General features: G+C 48.0%; 1 protein-coding gene across 1 annotated transcript; it reads left to right on the plus strand.

Moving 5' to 3' along the window:
- Positions 1-1,763: 1,763 nt before the first annotated feature.
- ATP1B2 (ATPase Na+/K+ transporting subunit beta 2) lies at positions 1,764-22,943 on the plus strand. The gene is made up of 7 exons (XM_083410749.1): positions 1,764-2,083; positions 10,527-10,655; positions 12,931-13,035; positions 15,388-15,590; positions 16,651-16,707; positions 19,591-19,689; positions 21,137-22,943. Exons 1-7 carry the CDS (start codon positions 1,972-1,974, stop codon positions 21,299-21,301), a joined length of 870 nt encoding a protein of 289 aa, XP_083266875.1. The 5' UTR covers positions 1,764-1,971; the 3' UTR covers positions 21,302-22,943.
- The last annotated feature ends 1,077 nt before the right edge of the window (positions 22,944-24,020 follow it).

A 24,020-nucleotide genomic window follows, 5' to 3' on the forward strand; every position in this document is an offset into this window, starting at 1 on the left:
AAACAGTGGACAAGCCTACCCAGATGTTTAGAAAGCCGACGAGAGTTTGAACCTGCTTTTATTCTTATTTTAATTACCGTATTTTTGGCTCTATAAGACTCACTTTTTCCCTCCTAAAAACTAAGGGGAAATGTGTGTGCGTCTTATGGAGCGAATGCAGGCTGCACAGCTATCCCAGAAGCCAGAACAGCAAGAGGGATTGCTGCTTTCACTGCACAGCGATCCCTCTTGCTGTTCTGGCTTCTGAGATTCAGAATATTTTTTCCCTTGTGTTCCTCCTCCAAAAACTAGGTGCGTCTTGTGGTCTGCTGCGTCTTATAGAGCGAAAAATACGGTGTTTTGGAAAGTTTTAGGCGATGGTCTCTTATTGATAATTTCATTGTTTTATCTTTTATTGGGGGTTTCCCCACCCTTACAACCAAGCGGTATATAAAGCAGTATGGTGCAGTGGTTAGTGTCAGACCTGGGAAAGACATGGCTTCAAATCCCCTACTCAGACACAAACCTCTCTGGGTGACCTTGAGCCGATTATGGCTCCTCTCAGCCTGACCTGCCTCACAGGGTTGTTGCGGGACTAAATGAGGAAGGGGGAGAAGAATGTAGGACAGGGGGGATATAAATGCAACAATTAAAATGTCAGCAACGTTCCTGCTTTGCAGCACAGGGCGAAGCATTTGCAATCTGCTTCAGGGCTCAGAGACCAAGCGCGTTTGCCAGGCAGAAAGGAGAAATCTTTTTTATTTTTTACGGCACATCATGTGGCAGGGAGTACCACAGGCTCCTGCCCCGGATGTCAAGGAGACGGCAAAGTAGGCAAGATGTTAAACTGTTTTTATATGCAACAACTGTGGCAAGAGTATTGTTAGCCCAGAAATGGAAACGAGAAGAAATTCCGATAAAAAAAGAATGGCAGACGAAAATAATGGACTATGCAGAATTGGACAAAATGACAGGAAGGATTCGAAACCTGCGGGACCAGAGATTTACAGAAGATCGGAAGAAGTATATGAACTATTTGAAGAGCAATTGTAACCAACAAATTACGCTAGTAGGACGACAAGAAGTTTTGCAAGGAGAAATATACGAAGTGCTACAAAGTAGATAAAGATAGAGATATTGGTTATGAGTTTTAAATGTAACAGGGAAAATAAGAAATGTATACTAAGAGATGAGATGGGAACATTTTCAGACAGGACTGATGGAAGTCAGAAAAAATTGAATAGGATGTAAAAATATGTTTCATTACCGTTGAAAATAGTATGTTAAAAAAACTAATAATAATAAATAATAAAAAACAATAAAATAATAAAATAATAAAAAACTAATATGTATATATAGACGGCAAAGTGGAAATGAGTTTGCCAACAGCAGTTCCGAAGGGTGGCAGCTAATGCCATGCCCATGCGAAGGCAATAAACTCCATGCAATGCAAAGGCAGCAAATTCCACGCAATGCAAATTTTATAAAAAAGCGCATTTTCCCACCCACCCCTCTCTAATTGGGGGTTGACCCAAACCTAGCAGACCTGAGAAACTTGATGGGGGCAACTCCTCTCTCCCTTCCCCCCCTCCCCAAACACCCTTCCCCCTCCAAATGGGGCTCAGCCCCACATCTCTTTCCAGAAAACCGCCCAGCCCCGATGGGAAAATCCTGAATGGGGAAAAGGGGGCGGAGGCGCCTCGCGTGCATATTCATGAGCAGGGGGCGGGGCGAGGGCAGGAGGGGGCGGGGCGAGGGCAATAAATAGGAGCCCTCCCTCTCCTCCAGCCTCTTTCCCTTTGCACCAGAGGAGGAGGCGCTCAGAGCATCCTTTGCAAAGAGCTTCGTTTTTGCGCCTGCATCTCTCTCTCTCTCTCTCCTGCTTCCTTCTCCCTGGGCATCCTTGTTTTGGGGGGAGACCTCCGAAGACCAGCCCCTATTTGCCCCCCCCTCCACCTTGCCAGGATCTGACCCCCCCACTTTGAAGCCACCATGGCCGTCGAGAAGGAGAAGAAGACCTGCGGGCAAGTGATGACGGAGTGGAAGGAATTTATCTGGAACCCGCGCACGCATCAGTTTATGGGGCGCACCGGGAGCAGCTGGGGTGAGCCTGGGGTTTTTTTTTGGGGGGGGGGTGCACGGAGGCAGGGAGTGTGGGGGGGCCTGATCCTGCATCTTGAGGCTGCCCTCCGCCTCCTCCTTCCCATGGGCAGGATTTAATGACAAGATAGTTCAAGGTCTCCTAGCCAAGGGAGATTATTTAAAGGGGGAGATTAGTGGAGATGGGGGGGGGGCGGGGAGAGAACAGGGCCACGAAAGGGATTATTTTAGGGATGGGGGGCGACTCTAAGAGCCAAAAGCAAAGCTTTGGCTGAAAATCGGGGTCCTTGGAAAGGAGATTCTGAATATTCTCATTTCTCCCCCTTATTTTTGTTTCTTTAAGGGGGCATCGCCCAGTGAGATTTTCTAACCTTGGTTTTTGAAAGAGGGGGGTGCTTTGGGGAGGGTTATGTAAGGGGGAGTTTTGTGATGGGGGGCGGTCTTTCTGGAGGGGGGAAATGGGAAATTTCTCTAACAGATCTCAGAGTCCTTTGGTGGCGGGTGGGGGGACTAGAGAAAATGGAGGGACTTGTGATGGGTGATGCGATGCTGGAAAGGGGGGGCATGCAGATATGGCGGACTGCCGGGGTGCCCCCCCACCGAAAAGAGAAACTGCAGACCTTGAGTAAGATAGGAAATGCAAGGGGGAAATTGGGTTTCGTGTGGATTTTGTTTGGAGGGGGGGGGGTAATATGGAAAGGGCCATCATGAGAAATTTCAGTAGGTGGTTATTAGGCATCTTATGTCAAAAAAATAAAATAAAAATCTATATATGTTAGATTAGTGTTTAGGGTGGAAGAAAAGCAGGGAGACTGGAATTCAAACAGGGCCCCATTCTAAAATAATTCTCAATTTTTGAATTTGAAGGAGGGGTGGGTGGGTGAGATGATTTAAGTCCTTGAATAGCAGCCAAGGCTGTACCCCAAAAAGGAAAGGGAAAAAAAAACCACATTGGGTTATTTACACCCTGGGCAAAGCACCCCCCCCCCAAAAAAAAACCATCGCCACCCAGGCCATGAAGTGAAATTTGAAGATGGATAAAACTGGGAGCCTGTTCTGTATTTATGGGGTGGAATGGAAAGGGGGGAGAATCTCGCCTTTGCAATGTTCTAGAAGGCAGGTTGATAAACAGGGGAGGGGGGGTGTATCTGGTTCTTTGGTCAAAGATTGACCTCAAACCCCCCCCCAAAAAAACCCCACACATACACACAAACATAACCTACAAAATGGAGAGATACGAGACTATTAGACATGCACCGGTCATGAACGCAGGTGCAGAAGAGAATTAATTTGGGAGATCTTGCTGCAGTCTTTGCGAATTGGGAGGGGGGGGGACAGCACCCCTTGGAGAAAGCAGATGGGGGGGGGATGTGTGTGTGTATATTTGACAGAGCTAAAAGACCCCAATTTGAAAGGAGAACAGATCAGAGCGTGGAGGATCCCCAGGAAACAAAATCATTATATGCTTTGAAGAAGAAAAAATGGGGGAGCATTTGCTGTGTTTGGGGTGGGGGGGGAGAAGTGGGGTGCCTAGGGAGTCACTGCATCCCTGAAGATTGGGGGGGGGCGATCATTTGCTGAGGATGAGACACGATATTAAATGTGTGTAGAAAATGTGGCAGTAATGACAGAGTGGAATAGGCCTGAAAAATATATATATTTTTGTGGGGGGGGGTCTTATAGTCCCAGCAATCAGGTCCTGTATAGGGTCTGTGTCCCCCCCCAAAAGGGCAGAGATTGTATGGGGCTTTCTGTTTCCTGATGCTCTTGTTTTTTTGGGGGGGGGGTTTGACGGTGGGCTCTCTCCTCCCCAGCCCCCCATTTTTAATATCGATTGATGCAGGGAAGAAGGGTGTTGTAGGCAGAGGCCAGAGCAGCAGGAAAAGTAGGTCATTATTTTCCTTCTGTGGAGTTGGCTTGCGAGGCCCCCTCTCTCTCCCCCCCCCCCACCGCCTGCCCAGTCTGTCAACAAGCTCGCCCCCCCCCCAGTCTCCTGGCACCAGAGAGGAGGGGGCTTCTCACAGCCTCTGTCGCTTTGTCCTGCTTCGGAAAATAATCAGGCTTGCAAAACGTTGATTAAAATGCGCCCCCCCCCCCTTGGCAAAATGCTGGTTTGCTGGCAAACCTTTCCTTGCTTCTCTGTGTTGCGCCCCCCCTCCATAAAAACTAGATGCGTACCTAGATCTGCTTTGAGCAATGAACCCTCCCTTCCAGTGGTGACCCCCTTGATCTGTGAGACAGTTGATTTATAGATCTCTCTATCTCCCTGCCCCCCCCCAGCAAGCTGACATTATGAGATTTCTTCTTCAAACCACCCGTGTAAATGTGGCCACTGCAGATTCTTGAATTCTCCCCTTTCCAGACTTTCTACCCCCCCTCCAAGTCTGTGTACCTCTTGATCCCCCCCAATTTTACCCACCTTACTGGCAGCCCCTTTTTGGGGAGTGGGGATTGCAACAATATGTAGATGGCTGGGAAGCGAGGTGGTGGTTCAAACTGGGAAAGGGGCAGCTGAATAATTTCTGCAGGGTGAGAGGGAAGAATTTTTTTTGGGGGGGGGGGTTAGAGAAGGACTTGCCACCGTTTGACAGAAGTCCAACCTTTGGGTCCGTCACATTGCAACCCCTGAGGAACCTGGCAAGCTCTCCTTCTCCCTTGGAAACCTTGTTTGCCTGTGGGAAAATTCCTTTCCCCAAAGCTTGCAACCTCTCTGTCAGGCTCTGGCCCCCTCCTTGCAATGCCCCCCCACAAATCTGCCCCCCTCCCTCCCTGCTTTTGTCAAATCCCACAAGTCTCCCACTCTCCTAAACGCGAATCTCTTGCAGTTTTCCTTGCCAGAAAATTGCAGCATCTGGTTCAACAGCAGCCTTTTTTTCTGCTCTGTTTTATTTTGGGGGGGGGGGTCATCCCCTTTGATTGCGAACCAAAGCTGCGTTGATAATCTGGTCCACCCCCCACCAATTTATTGCAATTTACGACTCTCTGCTTTTGTGCGCTCTGGAGACCCGGCGACGTGCGGAGCGGTTTTGGGGGAACAAGACCGTCCCCCCCCCCCCCCGGATCCTGGCTTGCATTTCACTGCAGAAAGCTGATGGCACCTCACCCCTGCTGCAGTAGCTGATCCTGATCCGGCGGCGTGCGGGGGAAGGAAGGAAACCAGGCCAAGATCTGACAGCACTTTTTTTTGTGGAGGGGGGGGTGTTCCATCTTGGCTCGGCTCTGGGTTCAGTTGCCTTTGGCACTGCGGAGCGAAGGCGTTGGCAAACGGTGCGGAGAAGAGAGAGTTGGCGCAAAAGATTTCTCCATGGGGCAAAAGGCGGTCTTGTGGGAAGGGGGGCACCATTCCCACATACTACTTTGGAAAAAAGCATTTTAGCGGCAGGTGAAAGGATGCGAGCTTCGCTTGCGGGGTTTATTTTAGGGGGGAGAAGCAGTTATCTCTGTAATAAGGTGATGGTTTAGGAACTGCATCGGTCACAGATATGCCCCCCACCCCATGCCATATCTGTGGGGGGCGGAAATGGTACCCACTGGTGCCAGGAAGTGGAGGAAACAGTAGCAGGAAGATGGGTTTTGGTGCAGAATGCAGGCAGTCAATATTGGGGACCCCCTAATATTGGGGTTATCCTTAGCCAAAAGAGCAGGGATGGGTGAGCCTGAAAGAGTTATGGGGTCTTCTCTAGGGTGGAAACGAGGCCTGATATTTCAGCATTGGGTGAGGGAGAGAGAGACCTACACAACAAGCAATGGGTGCTCAGGATTTGAAGCTGAGATATCTAGTTGTGGGTGTTTTGGGGGTGTGTGAAAAGGATCTCGGGGGGGACGGTAGGAGGCCTGATCTGAGGGCTGGACATTTCTGGAACTAGAAGAGTGGCAATGGGGGCCGGTGGCCGGATTTGGCCAAGCACGGGGAGGCCGGGAGGGGAGACAGGACAAGGCAGGTGCTTAAATGTAGCAAAGAGAGAGAGAGAACGTGAAGGAAGGGGGTAAAAGGGGGCAGCTTTTACATTGGGGGGCTGCCTGGAAAAAAAAACTGGATAATTTAGAGGGCGGAGGAAGAGACTGTGGATTTTTCGAGGGAGTAAAAAACCCCATCATTTTTGTAATCTAATTGTAATTTTGTAATCTCATTTCTGCTCCTGGGAATTTATTTATTAATAATTTATTTATTATTATTTTTTTGAGGGGGTGGGAGTTTTTTGGGTGGCAGGCAAAGCCAAACGCCGAAAGGAGGAGCAGACACGTTTCTCACAAAAACGGCCAGGAATGGGGTTTCCACGTTCTGCCTTATATCTTGAGTTCTACAAATGCTATAAATGATTTTTTTTAAAAAAATGAAAAAGCTGGGGATCTGGGGGTTGTGTGTGTATTTTTTTGGGGGGGACGGGTGGAATGCCCCCTCGCCCCCCCCCTCTGTGGATGCCCATATTTCTTTTGCTATAAATGCCTGTGTGTTTTGGAGAGAGAGCAAGAACTCCAGACACAGCAAACAGGATTATCTCCTGTCTGTCAGCTCAGCTTTGGCCTTGCAAGGCCCAGAGGTTCTGGGGTTAATGTCTTGCAAGCTGCAGGTTTTCCAGCTTTACTGTCTCTCTGTGTGTGTCATTGGAGAGGGTGCTTCAGAAATGCACTTTATTACTTATTTATTGCACTGGCATCCCAACTCTCCTTTTTTTTTTTCTTCCTCCGGAGAGCTCATAGATTTCCCCCTCTCCTCATTCAATTCCACAACATCCCTGCCAGGTAGGCTGGGTCCAGAACGACAGTGACTGGCCCAAGGTGGCTGAGCAGGGAGGGGATCTGAACCTTCTCTTGCATAGTCCACTACCCCGCACTACTTGGTGCCTGTGGAGGTGATGGGAGGTTCAATTCCAGGCTTGGCTCTTGAGTACCGTATTTTTCTCTCTATAAGACGCACCAGACCACAAGACGCACCTAGTTTTTGGAGGAGGAAAACAAGAAAAAAAATATTCTGAATCTCAGAAGCCAGAACAGCAAGAGGTATTGCTGCTTTCACTGCGCAGCGATCCCTCTTGCTGTTCTGGCTTCTGAGATTCAGAATATTTTTTTAGCTGTGCAGCCTGCATTCGCTCCATAAGACGCACACACATTTCCCCTTACTTTTTAGGAGGGAAAGAGTGAGTCTTATAGAGCAAAAAATACGGTAACTGTAAGCATTGGCTAACACCCTGGATGTGAGCTTTGCTCTGTCTTCTCTCTGTGCGTTGAAAAAACGCCGCAGGATTTGGGCGAGGGTGACCCCTAGACCCCGCTGCCAGGAATTGCTTATTTTAACACTCAGCTGGGGGGCAGGTTGTGCTGTGGGTTCCTGGGGGGCAGCTGGAGTAAAAAATTGCCCTGAGACTTACTGAGTTTGTTTCTTTGAATTGCCTGGCAAATTTCAAACATGTATTTTAAACAAAGCATTGGGCAGCTCTGATATTATCCTAATTGTCTCCATATTTCCGTACACAAGTTTCAGGCTCCTGCACACAAACACACGGTGTTTCTCTCCCTCCTAGCCTCTGTTTACTTCTGACTTGTGCAAAATTGTGCCTCTTGCCCTGATGGTTCCTTCTGATAGCCTACTTATTCCATCTGCGTGGCCTACATTGAATGAAGGTGTCACAACCCGGATCTGGGATTCCTGTGGGTCAGATTCTCTCGCCGGGTGGAGTCTCTAGCTAGTCACTTCCTCTCGGCCTCAGTTCCCCAATCTGTGAAATGGCACCAGCGACCCACTTCAGTAAATTACACAGTAAACTGAGAGCTCCGCTGACCTGAGTTCGGAGTCATCTTTGGGATTAATGCAACTGCTTATTTCCACAAAGGGGCCTGTGCTCAGACATTTTAGGAGACCTAGGTGTAAACTTTGAGTAAATCCTGTGCAATTCTAGAGAACGGCTTGGATCCCACCTGGCTTTATATGTCAGGCCGAAGGCTTCAGTTTGCAAGCCCATGGCCTGGACTCTGGGCTTTTTTCCTTCGCTGACTGTTTTGGGAGACTCTCCTTGTCTTAAATAATGAGATAAGGAATAGTTGGAAGTTAATAATAAATAAAAAACCCTAATCATTGGCTCCTGGGGGATTAAAAAAACAACCACCCGGTTACTTGAATGTTCCACCATGTTGTCAGCAGTATTTTAGTCAATTACAAATTAGCAGAGTGGCTGTAAAGTTGACCACCTCTTGCACTTTTCGGGGGCTTCCAACTGATTATGAATATCCCCCCCTTCCTCCATGCATCCTCTTTTGAAGCCCCCCCCCCAAGTTGTTGGCCATCTTGTGGCAGGGAGTTCCATAGTTCAGCTATGCACTGTGAGATTAAGGGCCCTGCCCACTGCGAACTCCTTGTGCCTCCTTGAATTTGCTCTCCCCGCAACTCCTGCCAGCCCACACTTTCTCCTCCCTAAAGTGGAAGAATCCCGAAGATTTGAAAAACCGAATAGCTGGGAATCTGTGGATTTAGGGAGGTGAAAGTGCAGGAGGGAGGAGAAATAGGGTGAATTAAAGGAGACACAGATGGGTTCATAATCCACATTAAACAGAAAGGTACCACTGAGGGAGAGCAACTGGGGCCATAGTATAGGCTTCCTCAACCTCAGCCCTCCAGATGTTTTGAGACTACAATTCCCATCATCTCTGACCACTGGTCCTGCTAGCTAGGGATCATGGGAGTTGTAGGCCAGAAACATCTGGTGGGCTGAGTTTGAGGAAGGTAGGTTAGCCTAGCAGTAGAGGAGAGGAAGGGGATGCTATTAGGGGCAGGTCTGCTTTGGCCGGCGCTGGGACTTTTCAACGAAAAATTTACAGTATTTACTCGAATCTGGGATTTAGAGGTTGGGGCCTGGGAAGCATTCAAAACATGCCTGTCGCATTGTGCCATTGGCCACTTGCGACCAAATTAAAATCTTCATTTTTTGGAGTTTCAGGCAGGGAGGGTATCTCCTAGCCGGATCGGGAGATCATCGTAGAATTGGGATCCCTGAGGGTCATCTAGCCCAACCCCCCGCCATGCAGGACTCTTTCGTCCAATGTGGGGCTTGAATCCACAACCCTGAGATTAAGAGTCTCGAACCCACAACCCTAAGATTAAGAATCTCTTGCTCTACCAGCCAAAGTCTGATCCTGGGCCCTTTTGCAGACACTGTACCCCCGGCCCTTTAGCATGCAACATGCTAAAGGAGTGTTAAAACACGCTAAAGGTGTATCAAAGATTTTTTGGGGGGGTTGGGGTTCAGTCCAGGCCCCCCTTTTTAATTCCCTGGCCCTAAAGCCTGCCTGCCATGTATATCGCAGCTGCCCTCTTGCTGAACCTCGTGGGATATCTGGCGACTGTGCCGAAGTGGGGGGGGGCGGCATCTCTGGTTTCCTTCGCTTCGTCAATCATCTAATTAAATTGGCACAACGCCCTAGCGAGGCAGGCAGGTGCTGCAGAGGAAAATTTTGGGATGGGCGAAAGACGTTACGGTTTCGTAGGCGTTTGAAAGGCAGGGCAGACATAAGGCGGTAGCAATTTGCAGGCTCTTTTTCTGGAGCGGCCTTTGTCAAACCGGCGCTGCTTTTGGGCTGTGACACAGGTGTGCTGGCTGCGGCTGATGGGAGTTGTGGTCCGAAGCCACCCTGTTTAGCTGGGGGCTGGTGGGAGTCGTAGTCAGGGAGAGAAATGAGCTAGGCGTGTTTTGCGACTGGCGTGGGTCCAATGGCGACCGCCGGCTGACCGGCTGGCGACTGCAAAATGTCTTTTAGAGGAGGATTTCAAATATTTCACTTGAAGTTGTTTTTTCTATTTTATTTTATTTTATTAAATGTTACAAAAAAAATGAATAGAAAAAAATAAATAGAATCAATACATAACCATACATAAAAACATTTTATCTACCCAGTTTTCCAGAATGCAAACTAGAAAAGAAAGACAAAGATAAAAGAAAGAAACAAGGGGGGAAAATGCTTTTCATAATCGACTTCATATGAAGTTGTTTTAATCTGGATTGTGTTATGTGACGTTTTTGTGTGTTGTGAACCGCTTTGAGACTTGTTCTTTAAAATATAAAGCAGTATAGAAATGAAATAATAATAATAATAATAATAATAATAATAATTAATATTCCTTGAGATAACTAGCTGTGGCAACCGAAACCTAGCTTTAAGGTTTGCGATTAGCCTATATACCTGAGTTTCTAACGCTGTCATGGTCCAAAATGGCAGTTCTGGGTGGAGGCTGGTGAGTCCCAATAGCCCTGGAGGGTGCCACGTTGGCAAAGGCTGTTCTACAATATTCATTTGCAGGCCTGTCTAAGAACAGCATCCCCTCTGGCAGGGGGGAGCATGAGGTGGGGGCTGATAAGAAAACAGAATGGGGGTCAATTCTAATGGCTACAGTTTTTGGACCTCACTGCCTGACTCTTTCCTCAATTTAATCTTATTTTTTCCCCTGCCCCTTCCAGCACTGATCCTGCTGTTCTACCTTGTCTTCTACGGCTTCCTCACGGCCCTCTTCACCCTCACGATGTGGGTGATGCTGCAGACGGTGGACCAGTTCAACCCCAAATACCAGGACCGCCTCTCCATCCCAGGTGAGGCCATGGCTTCCAACCTTGTGTGCAGATTGTGCGCAAAGTCATAGAATCATAGAATAGAATCATAGAATCATAGAGTTGGAAGAGACCACCAGGGCCATTGAGTCCAACCCCCTGCCAAGCAGGAAACACCATCAGAGCACTCCTGACATATGGTTGTCAAGCCTCTGCTTAAAGACCTCCAAAGAAGGAGACTCCACCACACTCCTTGGCAGCAAATTCCACTGTCAAACAGCTCTTACTGTCAGGAAGTTCTTCCTAATGTTTAGGTGGAATCTTCTTTCTTGTAGTTTGGATCCATTGCTCCGTGTCCGCTTCTCTGGAGCAGCAGAAAACAACCTTTCTCCCTCCTCTATGTGACATCCTTTTCTATATTTGAACATGGCTATCATATCACCCCTTAACCTCCTCTTCTCCAGGCTAAACATGCCCAGACCCCGCAGGCAGAAAGCAGGGGCAACAAGGAGAGGGGCTCTAGCCTGGCGTTCTCCCTGAGGTGTTAGCTTTCTGCTTGAAGGGTGGTTTTCCATAGCTGTCAGCTTACAGATTTGAAAATAAGGGACCAGCAGCCTTGAAAATAAGGGATCAGCAGCCAAAATAAGGGATCAACAACTACTTTGATAAAATACATATTTTGTTGCGTGCAAGTGGCTTTAGATACCTATTAGCTCCATAAATTACCATAGAGCATATATTCAACACAAAAAAACCCAGCAACAATTTGTTGTTGACAAAGCACAGCTGGACATAGAAAGGGCCCCATTACCTTCAGTAGCTTATTTAAGGGACATCATCAATAAGGGACAGCAGCGGGACATGGCGCTGGGATAAGGGACTGTCCCGCCAAATAAGGGACGCTTGACAGCTATGTGGTTTTCACATAAGTGGTGCTGTGTGGAGAGGGGCATGTTTAAATGGTTTTGCATGAGGCACTGGTGTCTAAAGAAGTGCCTGGCCTTTGAAGAATCGTAGAGTTGGAAGGGACACCTGCGGTCATCTAGTCCAACCCCCTCAATGCAGGAATCTCAGCTTAAGCACCCGTGGCAGATGGCCAGCCAGCTTGCACTAGGAACTGCACTGATGTGCAGAATCTGGCTAGGGTCGTTCATTGAACTCTGTACATGCTCAGAGACGTGGGTGTTCTCAGGGGAAATGTCCCCCCGCCGCCCCACGGTACCACCAAAATAGAAAAGAAGGCTAACACTTCGGACTTAAAAGCTGGTTTTGAAAGTCGCTCCCTCTTGCATGGAGCCCTGGGATGGGAGCTTGAAGCTGCTAAACGGGCTATTCTTGGCACACTCACAAACTACAACCCCCAGGATCCTTTGGGGCAAGGCCTGGCCGTGTACAGGAATGTGTAAACCCAGCTTAGCTGCTTGCTAAACTGGCTCAAATTAGGAGCTCCCCACTGGTCTTTGTCACAGATGAGGGGCTTGCTGGGGCCATCTAGTCTGACCCAGGATTTTGCCCACCGGACAGGAGTTGCAGTCGAGAACACCACGAGGTGGCCTAGTAGACCGCAGATGGCTTGAAGAGGAGGCACCCTGGTGTTAGCAGCACTTTATCCAACCTTTGCCTCCTCGCCAAATAGCCAGTTTCTCCAAGGAGAGAACTAATAATAATAATAATAATAAATTTTTATTTATACTCCACCCTTCCCGGTTCAGAAAACCGGGCTCAGGGCAGCTAGCAACAAATTTAAAGCACTTAATTGATGCAACGAAAACAGCATAAAATACAGTATAAAACGTGAATAACAATAAATTCAGAATTCAAAAATCAATTTAGGGGGGAAATCCATCCAATAAACATTAGATGATCACCAGGGCTAGCTGGCTAAGTTAGTCCTATTTGAGCCAGCATGGAGACCAGGGGAGAATTAGCTGTGGGATCCCAGAGCGGGTAATCTTCATAAAACGGGAAGGGGCAGGGAAGGAAGGGGAATAAAAGATCAGGCTAAGTTCAAGTTGAAGGCCAGGTGGAATAGCTTTGTCTTACAGGCCCTGCAGAAGGAAGTTAAATCCTGCAGGGCCCTGGTCTCCTGGGACGGAGCATTCCACGAGGTCGGAGCCATCACTGAGAAGGCCCTGGCTCTAGTGGAGGATAATCTGACTTCCTTAGGGCCCAGGACCTCTAAACTATGATTATTCATGGACCTTAAGGTCCTCTGCGGGGCAGACCAGGCAAGTTTCTGGTCCTCAGGGAGGAGTGTGGGCAGGCAGAGCTCCAAAACTCAACCATTTCTCTCTTTTTCTCCTTCCCTGCTTCACAGGCGTGATGATTCGCCCCAAGACGGACGCACTGGACATCACTTACAACATGAGCCAGACTGAATCCTGGGAGGAATACGTGAGGATGCTAAATAAGTTTTTGGAGGGTAAGTAAAATGGGGGAGGGCATAACACCTTTCTCCCCCCCGGCATTTCTGCCAATGATGCTAATTAACCACTTAATTAGGGAAGGAACGGCTGCACGCCCCCTTTCCCCAAGCTTCTGCAACATTCCCTTTCTCGCCGCCGCAAGTTGTTTGACTACAACTTCCATCATCCAGGGTCCTGGGAAGGAATGGATGATGGGAGTTGTAGTCCAACAGCACCCGGGAACCCAAGTTTCAGAGGGGCTGGGGCACGCATGTGCAGCTGAGGCCCCCTAGAGGTGGCAGGTGTGAAAAACGAGCTGGGCGCGTTCACCAGTGGAACTCCTTGCTGGGTGAAACTCCACGATGCCCTTTAAGCCAGGTTGCATATATCTATATAATCACCTGCCTTCGTTTTCCTCCAAGGGGCTTTCCACTCTCTTATAAAATCAGACGGAATTGAAAATATACCGGAATCCTTTGCAGATTGTTAATTGGAGACGGGGGTTTCTGCCTGGCGCTATGTGGGGAAGAGGCGGCAGAACCAGAGAGTTGATTTGTAAAGATCTGAGCAGTGCAAGAAACTGCCCTGGACTCCAAGACGGTGTCCATCTAGGCCAGTGCTGTCTACACTGACTGCCAGCAGCTTTCCAGGTTTCAGACGAGAAACCAAACCATAAAACAGCCGCATAGAGTAAGTGCATTTGCAAGTAGTTTATAATAGCAAAGTCCCAAGTAAAAGGCCTATCTTATTATCAAGTCTAGTTTCAGATTTGCCAGGCTTGTCTTGGAAATGACTGTTCCTCTGTATATCTAATAAAAGAATGCCAAATCTTATTAAAAGGTGTCTGGGGGTTGCAGCCCTTGTCGAAATCTCAAATTGTGTGTCATTTTCTCCATTAGATCTGTACGCCAGAGCAATGCAAGGCTAATACTAACCTCCTCTGGAGGGTCATTATCAGGATTGCAACTGCATAATTTAGACGTGTGTGTGCTGCTTTTTAAAAAGGGTCTCGCTATAAAAACACAGTGTGCTTTTTGGAGCTGGCGCTGCAAGCATTATTTAGCCTTTTTTGATCTGTGCTTCAGTAGACACCTGGACTGTCGATTCCCATTTGTTAGGTAGATGGGGAACGACTTCAAAGACACGGTTTCCGCGCCACAAATAGCCCCCAACAAACCTCATTAAGATTGAACCTGGGCTATTTGATCTGTCCCATCATGGTTCTTAAATTTCGTTTTATTCCGCATACGGTGGTGCAGCTGCAGTCCTTCCAGATGATGCTTTGCGGCCAGCCTTTATTTATTTTCTTCTCCCCATTTTTTACGTGGGGAGATGTGGAGGCAGCTGGCCCTGTCTTGGATGTGTTTTTAAAAGGGGGTTGGAGGGGAAATATTAAATAAATACAATGACAACAACGGCCTACCTTTGCGCTGATAAAATGAAAATTCTGGGGACTGTAGTTTACCCCTCAGAGAACTACGTTTCCCAGCACCATCGGTAAACTACATCTCCCAGGATTGGGGGGCGTTGGGTATATGAGCTTTAAAAGAAGCTTGGGCTTGCCGCTCAGCTCTTGGCCTAACCTCACAGGGTTGTTGTGAAGCATAAAACAGGGCTCCTTGGAGGAAAAGTGAGATCAAACGTAAAAACAAAACAAAACAGGTTTTTTCTTTAAGTACCCTCGCTCGGTTGTTGTGCCAGAATTGTCTTCTGTGGAGTCTCAGAAGGGTCTTTCCCTTTGGAATATATGAAAAAGGCCATAATGCAAAGCTGTGCGATAAAACCATGGCTATATAAACAGTAGGGGCGCGGGTGGCGCTGTGGGTAAAAGCCTCAGTGCCTAGGGCTTGCCGATCGAAAGGTCGGCGGTTCGAATCCCCACGGCGGGGTGCGCTCCCGCTGTTTGGTCCCAGTGCCTGCCAACCTAGCAGTTCGAAAGCACTCCCGGGTGCAAGTAGATAATTAGGCACCGCTTACTAGCGGGAAGGTAAACGGCGTTTCCATGTGCGGCTGTGGCTCGCCAGAGCAGCGATGTCACGCTGGCCACATGACCCGGAAGTGTCTTTGGACAGCGCTCGCCCCCGGCCTCTTGAGTGAGATGGGCGCACAACCCTAGAGTCTGTCAAGACTGGGCCATACGGGCAGGGGTACCTTTACCTTTACCTTTTTATCTGTATTTTAAACTAATAAAGATTTACCATGAAAAAACATAATCAAAAGGGTCTTTCCCTACCCTGGAACTCCCTGAGACTGGGTCAAGGAGATGTTCTGTTACAGAGCTATGTTTTCCTCCTGCTGCATCGCCGGGGTTGGACTAGATGACCTCTGGGGTTCCCTTTTGAACTCTACGATTCCTCCTTCTCTTGCAGCTTATGACAACGCCAAGCAAGTGGCCAGCAACCGGGACTGTATCCCGGGGCAGTACAACGAGCAGGTGGACAACGGGGTGTTGAATTACCCGAAGACGGCGTGCCAGTTCAACCGCACCATGTTGGGCGACTGCTCGGGCCTCAACGACACCACTTATGGGTACCGGGACGGGCGCCCCTGTATCCTCGTCAAGATGAACCGGGTAGGCTAAGAAGCCCTGACTCCTCTCTTGTCAGTTGAGGGTCTGTTCAGTCGGCAGAAGGGAATAATAACAGTTTATAATAATTTATTGGGACGTGGGTGGCGTCCCACAGAGCCTAGGGCTTGCCGATCAGAAGGTCGGCGGTTCGAATCCCCGCGATGCGCTGAGCTCCCGTTGCTCGGTCCCTGCTCCTGCCCACCTAGCAGTTCAAAAGCACGTCAAAGTGCAAGTAGATAAATAGGTACCACTCTGGCGGGAAGGGAAACGGCGTTTCCGTGCGCTGCTCTGGTTCGCCAGAAGCGGCTTAGTCATGCTGGCCACATGACCCGGAAGCTGTATGCCGGATCCCTCGGCCAATAAAGCCAGATGAGCGCCGCAAGCCCAGAGTCGGTCACGACTGGACCTAATGGTCAGGGGTCCCCTTTACCTTTACCTTATAATTATTACCTATACCCCACCGATCTGGCCGGGCCTCCCCAGCCACTCTGGGCAGCTCCCAACAGAATATTAAAAATGCAATAAAAGACTTGAGTTTTCATTATTTCCTCCTGCTCCCGCGGGCAGGCCTGAACCGATGAATCCAAACGGCAAGAAACTAAATATTTGGGAGACAGTGGAATGGACTCCCTCGGAAGGGGGGCAGCCCAGGCAAGATTTAAGAATTGCGAGCCCCACATCCGAGGATTAGGAGGATAGGTCGCAAGAGGACAGAAAAACCTCAGGCTGCCTAACCTTTCCTTCTGCGGAGATGGGAGGAGTTCTGTTGCCAATTCTGCTGAATTGCAGCCTTTGCCGACCCGGTGGTTTCGAACTATAACTCCCATGGGAGTTGTAGCGCGGAACCACCGGACGCCACTAAGTCGGTGAAGGCTGGTGTTTTGAAAGCAAAAGCATCAGCCTTTCCCAGAGTGGGGCAAATTCCACCCCGTCTTTTTGCAGATGGTGGTGTCGTTTCCCCCCCTGCCCAGCTCAGTTAATTTTTTGTGGGGTGTGGAGGGCAAAGTGAGAGCCATTTGGAGGTCCTGAACTCTTTTCTCCCCTCCATTTTGTGTCTCGGCAGGTCATCAAGTTCTACGCGGGAGACGGCAAGCCCATCAATGTCTCTTGCCTGGCAAAGGTAAAAGCCTCTGATCTGCCACTGCTCTGCCGGTTTTTGTCTCTCCTCCTTTTCTTCTTCCTTGTTTTTTTCTTTCTTGTTCTTTCGCATTCCATTTCATTAACGCTCCACTTTCCCCTCTCCTCCTCCTCCTTGTCTCTCTCCCAAAAAAATATTATTATTCTGTGCATTCAGAGACCCCGGTCTAAGCACGAGGTAAGGTCTTGACAAAGCATTAGAAGAAATCTAGAACCGTTTAGGCAGATGACTTTAGCGGATCCTAGAACCCCGACAGCTTTTGCTCCCTGCTCTTCCTGCAACGCTTCGGGATATAGGGGTAGAGAACCCATATAGGGGGTCGATCGCCTCTGGCCCGCAAAAGTAGCCTTGCCTTTTGAAAGAACCCAGCAGTCCACATTCCCGGCTAGATTCCCGCTCGCCGCCTCTTGCACAAAACACTTTTGTGCTTGGAAGAAGTCGCTCCAAACCTTCCTGTCCCGCAATACCTAGCTGGAAGCTTCAGGCTGGGTCAAAGGAAGAACTTCTTTATGCAGAGCGGAGTTAACCTGTGGAACTCCCTGCCACCGGATGGCACAGGGCTGGCCGCCAAATTGGATGGCTTTCAAAGAGGATCAGGCAAATTCCAGGGGGAGGAGAGGGCTATGGGTGGCTCCCAGCCAAGGTGGCGATCTTCTCCCATCACAATCAGAGGCAGGGTTGCTTCTGAATACCAGCTGCTGGAAAACACGGAGGGGAGGGGGTGATCTTGCGTTCGAATCCTGCTTCCAGGCATCCCCTAATGGGCATCTAGGTGGCCACTGTGAGAACAGGATAATGGACTAGATGGTCCACAGGCCTGATGCAGCAATTTTGTCTTATATCCCCCAACTCGAACCTCTTCGTTGCAATGTGAATATCCCACAAAAGTATTAATATCAAAAGGGGAGGCATTCTCATAGCACTAGCTATGAATATTGTAGAATTCTGTTGGGGTGCCCCCTTTTTCATATTTAGCAGCCATATTTAGCAGCCAATCCATATTGGCTGGGATTATTTATTTTTTTGAAAATTTCTCCAAGGACACTTCACAGCCTCCTGTGAAAGAATAATACTAAAAAATAATAATTGTAATCATAATAATTTCTTGTACCCTGCCCATGTGACTGGGCTCCCCCAGCCGCTCTAGTTTGTTAGGGCTGGGGGGGGGGGTATTTAAAAATATTGATTTGTTAGCCTCTAAATTCATTGAACATTGCTGTATATAGGGGTCACAAAATGACCTGTAAATATTTCTCCAGGTCAGTTCCATCATTTGGTATCCCGATAGACATCGGGATAGCTAGCCTACCAAGGGATGGCTCAAAAACCCCCACCACAGCGGTATTTAACAGCTTCGACGATGCATTTAAATACTGCTTGTCATGAAGTTAAGAACATGGGGAAATTCCTTGTTAAGTTCATGAGCATGAGTCCATCTGGTTCAGTGCTGGCAGTGGCCCCCCTGAGGTTTCAGAAAAGGGCCTTTCCACCAGCTCTACCTGCAGATCCTGTCGGAAATCGAATTCGGGACCTTTTGTATGCAAAGTAGATTCTCTCCCACTCAGCCACTTCACTTCCTTTACCTCTTGCCTCCTCCAGTAGTTTTTCCCTTTGTGAGCAATCAAGGCAGCACATACCCTTCTGAAAAACCAGTTCAAACTCTTGCGCCAAGGGATGTTGAAATTTGCCGCGCCTTCATGTTAAGCAACGTCGAACGGTTTCCTTGTTTTTGCAATATGAGGAAGAGGCGGAGAGGTAGTCCGGGCTCTCAGTCCCTTTTCCTTTTCCCTGTCAAATCATGGCTCAGCCCCAAGCGCCTAGCTTCTGAGATTTGTCACCAGATTTGCATTCAGGTTCATCTTCACAGCCTCTTGTTGAATTTATGAAAGCTGGAGCTTACAGGTGTCTTCGGTTTGAGTGTACAGTTCAGATTTCCGGGTGGTGCTAGATCACAGTATTTTTTTCTAAAACACACCCACACCGTTTTGCTGATTTTTTCAAAAAGAGAAGAAATTTACACCAACAATATCATTTGATTTCCCTCTTACTCCCCTCCCACCTTCCCTAACAAAACTTGAAGTCATCGTAAGGTAATACAGTGGTACCTCTGGTTGCGAACGGCATCCGTTCGCAACATGGAAAGAGCGCAACCTGAAGCACCGTATCAGCACAGGTGCGCAGTGCGATTTAGCACTTGTGCGCATGCGTGAGCGATGAAACCCAGAAGTAACCCTTTCCGGTACTTCCGGGTCGCCGCAGGACGTAACCTGAAAGAACGTAACATGAGGTATGACTGTACAGAGATAGTGTAAGAAAAGGATCACAGTCGTGTAAAATAGTCTTGGTAGCCCTTGGTTTTGTTTGTTCCTCTTACGTTTTTTGTAAAAATGGCTGTCTCCCTCCTCTGTTCATTTAGCCTTTCCTTTGTTCACTTTATTTTCTTCTTTGTCTCTCCACGCGTTCACTCTGTCCTCTTCTTCTACGTTTCTGTCTTCAGAAGAAAAAAAACCCTAAGGAAGATCTCATAGTAAGGACAACAACTGGATGCGGTTTGGGAAAAGCGGGGGCAGGGGGTGGCGGCCTTGGAGGCTGTGTCTTAGTGGGAGGGGAGATTTTTGATAATTGAATGCACATAGCAGATGGCAGAAGAGTTGAATGAGGCAGCAAACGAGCACCAGGAGTGGGGGGCAAAATGATCATTGGCGTAGCCAGCCAATAGGAAAGGGAGATCTCACAGTTAGTGAAAGTGAGTTTGGAATAGTGAGCATTAAGATGAATGGGGGTGGCATGTTGCTAGCCGCATGTCAGGGAGGGGGGGGGAAGAGATAAAATATCTTTTGACACCCATATTTTCTCCTCCCACAGAAAGAGGAGGATGCCCAGAAACTGGGGGAGATAGCAATGTTCCCTCCCAATGGAAACATTGACCTAATGTACTTTCCTTACTACGGCAAAAAAATCCACGTAAGTATGGCACAATCCCCAAGCCTTTTCTTTCCTCCTCTTCAACCCAAAAGTGTGTTTCTTGGGGCCATCTTTTGCTAAAGGTAAAGGACCCCTGACAGTTAAGTCCAGGCACGAACGACTCTGGGGTTGCGGTGCTCATCTTGCTTTACTTGCCGAGGGAGCCGGCGTTTGTCCGCAGACAGTTTTTCCGGGTCATGTGGCCAGCAGGACTAAGCCACTTCTGGTGAAACCAGAGCAGTGCACGGAAACACTGTTTACCTTCCTGCCGGAGCGGTACCTATTTATCTACTTGCACTTTGATGTGCTTTCGAACTGCTAGGTGGGCAGGAGCAGGTACCGAGCAACGGGAGCTCACCCCGTCGCGGGGATTCGAACCACCCACCTTCCGATCGGCAAGCCCTAGGCTCTGTGGTTTAGACCACAGCGCCACCCGCGTCCTGCCATCTTTTGCTAAAGGGATGTACAAAGATTGGGCGGGAGGAGAAAGGTGTGTCGCAGGCTTGGACTAAACATTTGTTGTTCCAAAGTAGAAAGTGGAAAAGCATTAAACCCCAAAATAGGAGGAAGTGCTCTAAGTATTCGGCCATCATATTCAACGATCCGTTTGCAGTATTATATTTCAGATGGACTGTCGCATATCGCGTTATTTATTTCTATAGTCCTATATACCATTTTGACCCGATTGCTCCAGGTCACGTTGTTGCAGGATGCGTGATTTCCGTTGTATAGTTTGCCGTTCCTGTGGCTCATAAACCGCTTTGTACATAGCGGTACAGAAAGTCTGTGCACAAATTAAAAATGAAACAAGAGCAATGTTAAAGTGCTAAAGCATGGGTAGGCAAACTATCCGGCCCAATCGCCTTCTAAATCCGGCCTGTGGATGGTCCGGGAATCAGCGTGTTTTTACATGCGTAGAATGTGTCCTTTTATTTAAAATGCATCTCTGGGTTATTTGTGGGGCCTGCCTGGTGTTTTTACATGAGTAAAATGTGTGTTTTTATTTAAAATGCATCCCTGGGTTATTTGTGGGGCATAGGAATTCGTTCATTATTATTTTTTTCCAAAATATAGTCCGGCCCCCACAAGGTCTGAGGGACAGTGGACCGGCCCCCTGCTGAAAAAGTTTGCTGACCAGTCTCTCCAGTATTTAGCAGCTAGGCAAGAAATAAAAATTGAGATGAATTCGGTTTTTTAAAAAAATCAGTTTGTGGTTTAGCAAGCTAGGGTTTTTTTGGCGCTGAAATTTTCGGTAGATTTGGAAGCCGCTCGCGAGTCAGACCTCTTAACTTTTGCAAGGACATTTCGGGCTGCCGGTTTAATCCGAGCCCAAAATCTGCCTTAGTGTTTTTGGAGGAAAAGCGAGAGATTTGGGGGGTGCGAGACGAGATCCGTGGGTTGGTTCCCCGGCTGATTTTTTGCCCCTCTGTCTCCCCCACTTCCACAGGTGAACTACACGCAGCCCGTCGTGGCCGTCAAATTCCTCAATCTCACGTTCAACTATGACCACCATATTGAGTGCCGGGTCAACGCCGCCAACGTCAACACGAACGACGAGCGGGACAAGTTTGCCGGCCGCGTGGCTTTCAAGATCCGGGTCAACAAAGAATGATAGTGTCCCCCCCAAAAAAATCCTCGGCCCGTCCTCCCCTCCGCCCCATCCCCTTGCACCCCAGCACCCTAAAAAAGAAAAGAAAGCTAACTTTTTCCTTCCATGCTCCGAAGAGGGTGGTGCATTGATGTTGAAGGAAGAGCAAGGCGGTTGTGGGGTGCAGGGGGGACACCCCACTTCTGCACATCCTTAACCGTTGCTGTTAGACAATCCCCGAACCCCGAAATCGACGGCTTTGCTTCTTCCACCTGCACCCCTTCATCTGACCCGCATCTGCCCCCGTTACCCCTCTCGAAATATTTGGGAATGCTGCTTTGGCTCGTTCTAACGACATTTTTTCTCCCCCTTCTCGCCCCACATATGTGGGGAGCTCAGAGGCTGTGATCCCCCCCCCCCAAGCCCAGGTCCCACAAATCTCCCCACCCCCATCCCAGAGATATTTCCTAATATAATAATAAATGTATATAGATATTTTTTATATATATTAAAAATTAAGGTACTGCTGAGTCCTCCGTATTTTCATCCTTTTCCAGAGCTCTTTTCCTTCCCCCCCCCCCTCTCACCCCCGCCATCTTTTCTACCAGTTTCTCTCCTGCCACAAAACCCTTGTTATGAAAATAGCTACGGGGGGGCTTCTTGGCCCTGTGGGGGTTAGCGGTGGGCCATCTTGGTTCCTAATTTGGGGGGAATTGCTGTGGTTTGGGGCCTCCGACTGTTGACCGTTGGGAAGCCATTTTGTCTCGGCCGCTCCGGAAGCTTCCGGCTGCCGTGACAGCACGAAAGAACGTCAAAATATGCATTAAACGTGGTTTTTTTTTGGAGGGTGTGTATTGCTGCGCTCTCTAAATACTTAATGAAGGATTAAACCCAATTATTCCCTCAGAATGTTGGCCACCGAGCGAAATGGCTGCACTTTCTCAGCTCTGCATGATGGACAAAATGGCCGCCGCTCTGTTTTTTGGATGGCAGCCATTTTGCTGCTGGCCGGTCCTCTCAGTAAATCAGTAAACCCTTCTTCCTTGTTTTAGAAAGTGCAGAATCTGTGGCAACCGTCCAAAACGGCTTCAGGGGTTGAAGCGTCCCCCCCTTTAACTACTTTTGACTTCTGTGTGGCAATAGCTTGCCATCTCTCTCTTGACTTGCAAGCAGCTTTCTTTAAAAAAATGGCAGACAAAAGGCTTCTTTTGGGCATGGCGGCTGTTCTGGTTCCCTCGCAGAGGAAACGGTCGCGGCGGCTGTGAAAAACGCAGCTTGTCAGTCTTAATTGTCTCACCCTGCCATCCCTCTCTCTCTTCTAAATAGGATCTACTCTGACCCTGTTCGTCCTTTAGTGTACAGTTGTTTTAATCTGTTATAATAGTGGCACACATTGCACTAAGATGATGATAGAAAAGAAATTAAAAAAACGAAACAAAACCACTGGTTCTGCCATAGTTGAGGGGGAAATATTGACTGAACCCAATAATGCCTCTTTAGTCACTTTAATTAACCGATGGAGTTTTTTTTTTATTTTATTTTTGTTTTCTCTTAGATTCTCGCTTGCCTCATCTCTCACTTCCCGTTTAATATTTGTCGGAAGAACAGAAGCGTCGTTTTAAAACGAAAGCGAACTTTTAATTTTTGGCAATGGGTCTTTTTTTTTTTTGTTAAAAAAAAGAAACCTCCCTTGCTTCTTGTTTTTCCAATAGTTATTAAATTTCACCCCTTTCACCTCTTTTAAGGCTTGCATCGAAGTCGATGATTACGTGTATGAATGGAAGACATAACTTAAAAATTCTTTGGCTTTTTAACTCTTTTATTTTTATCTTTTGTTTTTATTTGCAGAATTATTTAATTGCCTGTATCAGATTTACTGTAAAGATGAGAAATAAATAAATAAATAAAAACTTCAAAAACTTTGCTTTTGGGTCGGAGTTTTTGACTGTGCATTTAGATACATTAAACGTTACTTGCGATGATAAGATGTGGAACTGTGGGAAGCATTTTTCCCCCTCCCTGGAACGAAGGATAATTATCTTTTTTTCTCGGTTTTTGCTATTATTTTGCATTTACGGAGCTCACAAAATGCACATATTCCTCCGTTCCTCTCCATTTAGCCTAACAGCCCTGCCAGGTCGGTTTGGCTGGGAGGAGTGACTTGGCCCCCCAAAGTCACGGAATGAGTTCTATGGCCAAGTATGTTTCAGGATTCGAACTCTGGTCTCTCCAAGGTCCTAAGCCTGACACTCCAGCCGCCAAAGATCACCTAGCCTCATCTTCCAAGTTGCCCATCCATAGTTGGCAGCACACTCTGCATGCCCAAAATGCATTAACCCCCCCAATGAAGCCGAGATGCATTTTGCACTTTTAATTAAAGCACAGCCTTTTCTTCCTAAATGTGCATCTGTCCTTAGAAATTAGCATATGCGCAGCTCCATATTTTGGCCTTTTCCTGGCCACGGAATTAAAAGGCGCCTACTTCTTGGGAGAAAAGCATCTTAAAAACGATGCATAATTTTTCTCTCTTTTTTTGGTGAAAAATCAGACTGGAATCCAGAATATTACATTGTAGCAAACTGGACTAGAGCTGTAATTCTATGAAATAAGGGCAGCCCTTTTGAACAGGGGGGGCAAGCAAGGAAAGAGAGGGTCCTTTTCCATTGAACGCGTCGCTTTTAAAAATCTGGCTGAGTTGAAGCCAGGAGTGGCACAATAAATAGCCCCTTGGTAATTTGGGGCT

Source organism: Podarcis tiliguerta, assembly GCF_965153285.1.
Source record: "Podarcis tiliguerta genome assembly, chromosome: 13".
Lineage (NCBI taxonomy): Eukaryota > Metazoa > Chordata > Lepidosauria > Squamata > Lacertidae > Podarcis > Podarcis tiliguerta.

Excerpts from the sequence above, each read along its gene's own strand:
- ATP1B2 (XM_083410749.1), top strand. The coding sequence starts at position 1,972 with ATGGCCGTCGAGAAGGAGAAGAAGACCTGCGGGCAAGTGATGACGGAG. Across the intron at positions 2,084-10,526 it reads GCGCACCGGGAGCAGCTGGG|CACTGATCCTGCTGTTCTAC; the intron begins GTGAGCCTGGGG and ends TGCCCCTTCCAG. Across the intron at positions 10,656-12,930 it reads GGACCGCCTCTCCATCCCAG|GCGTGATGATTCGCCCCAAG; the intron begins GTGAGGCCATGG and ends CCTGCTTCACAG.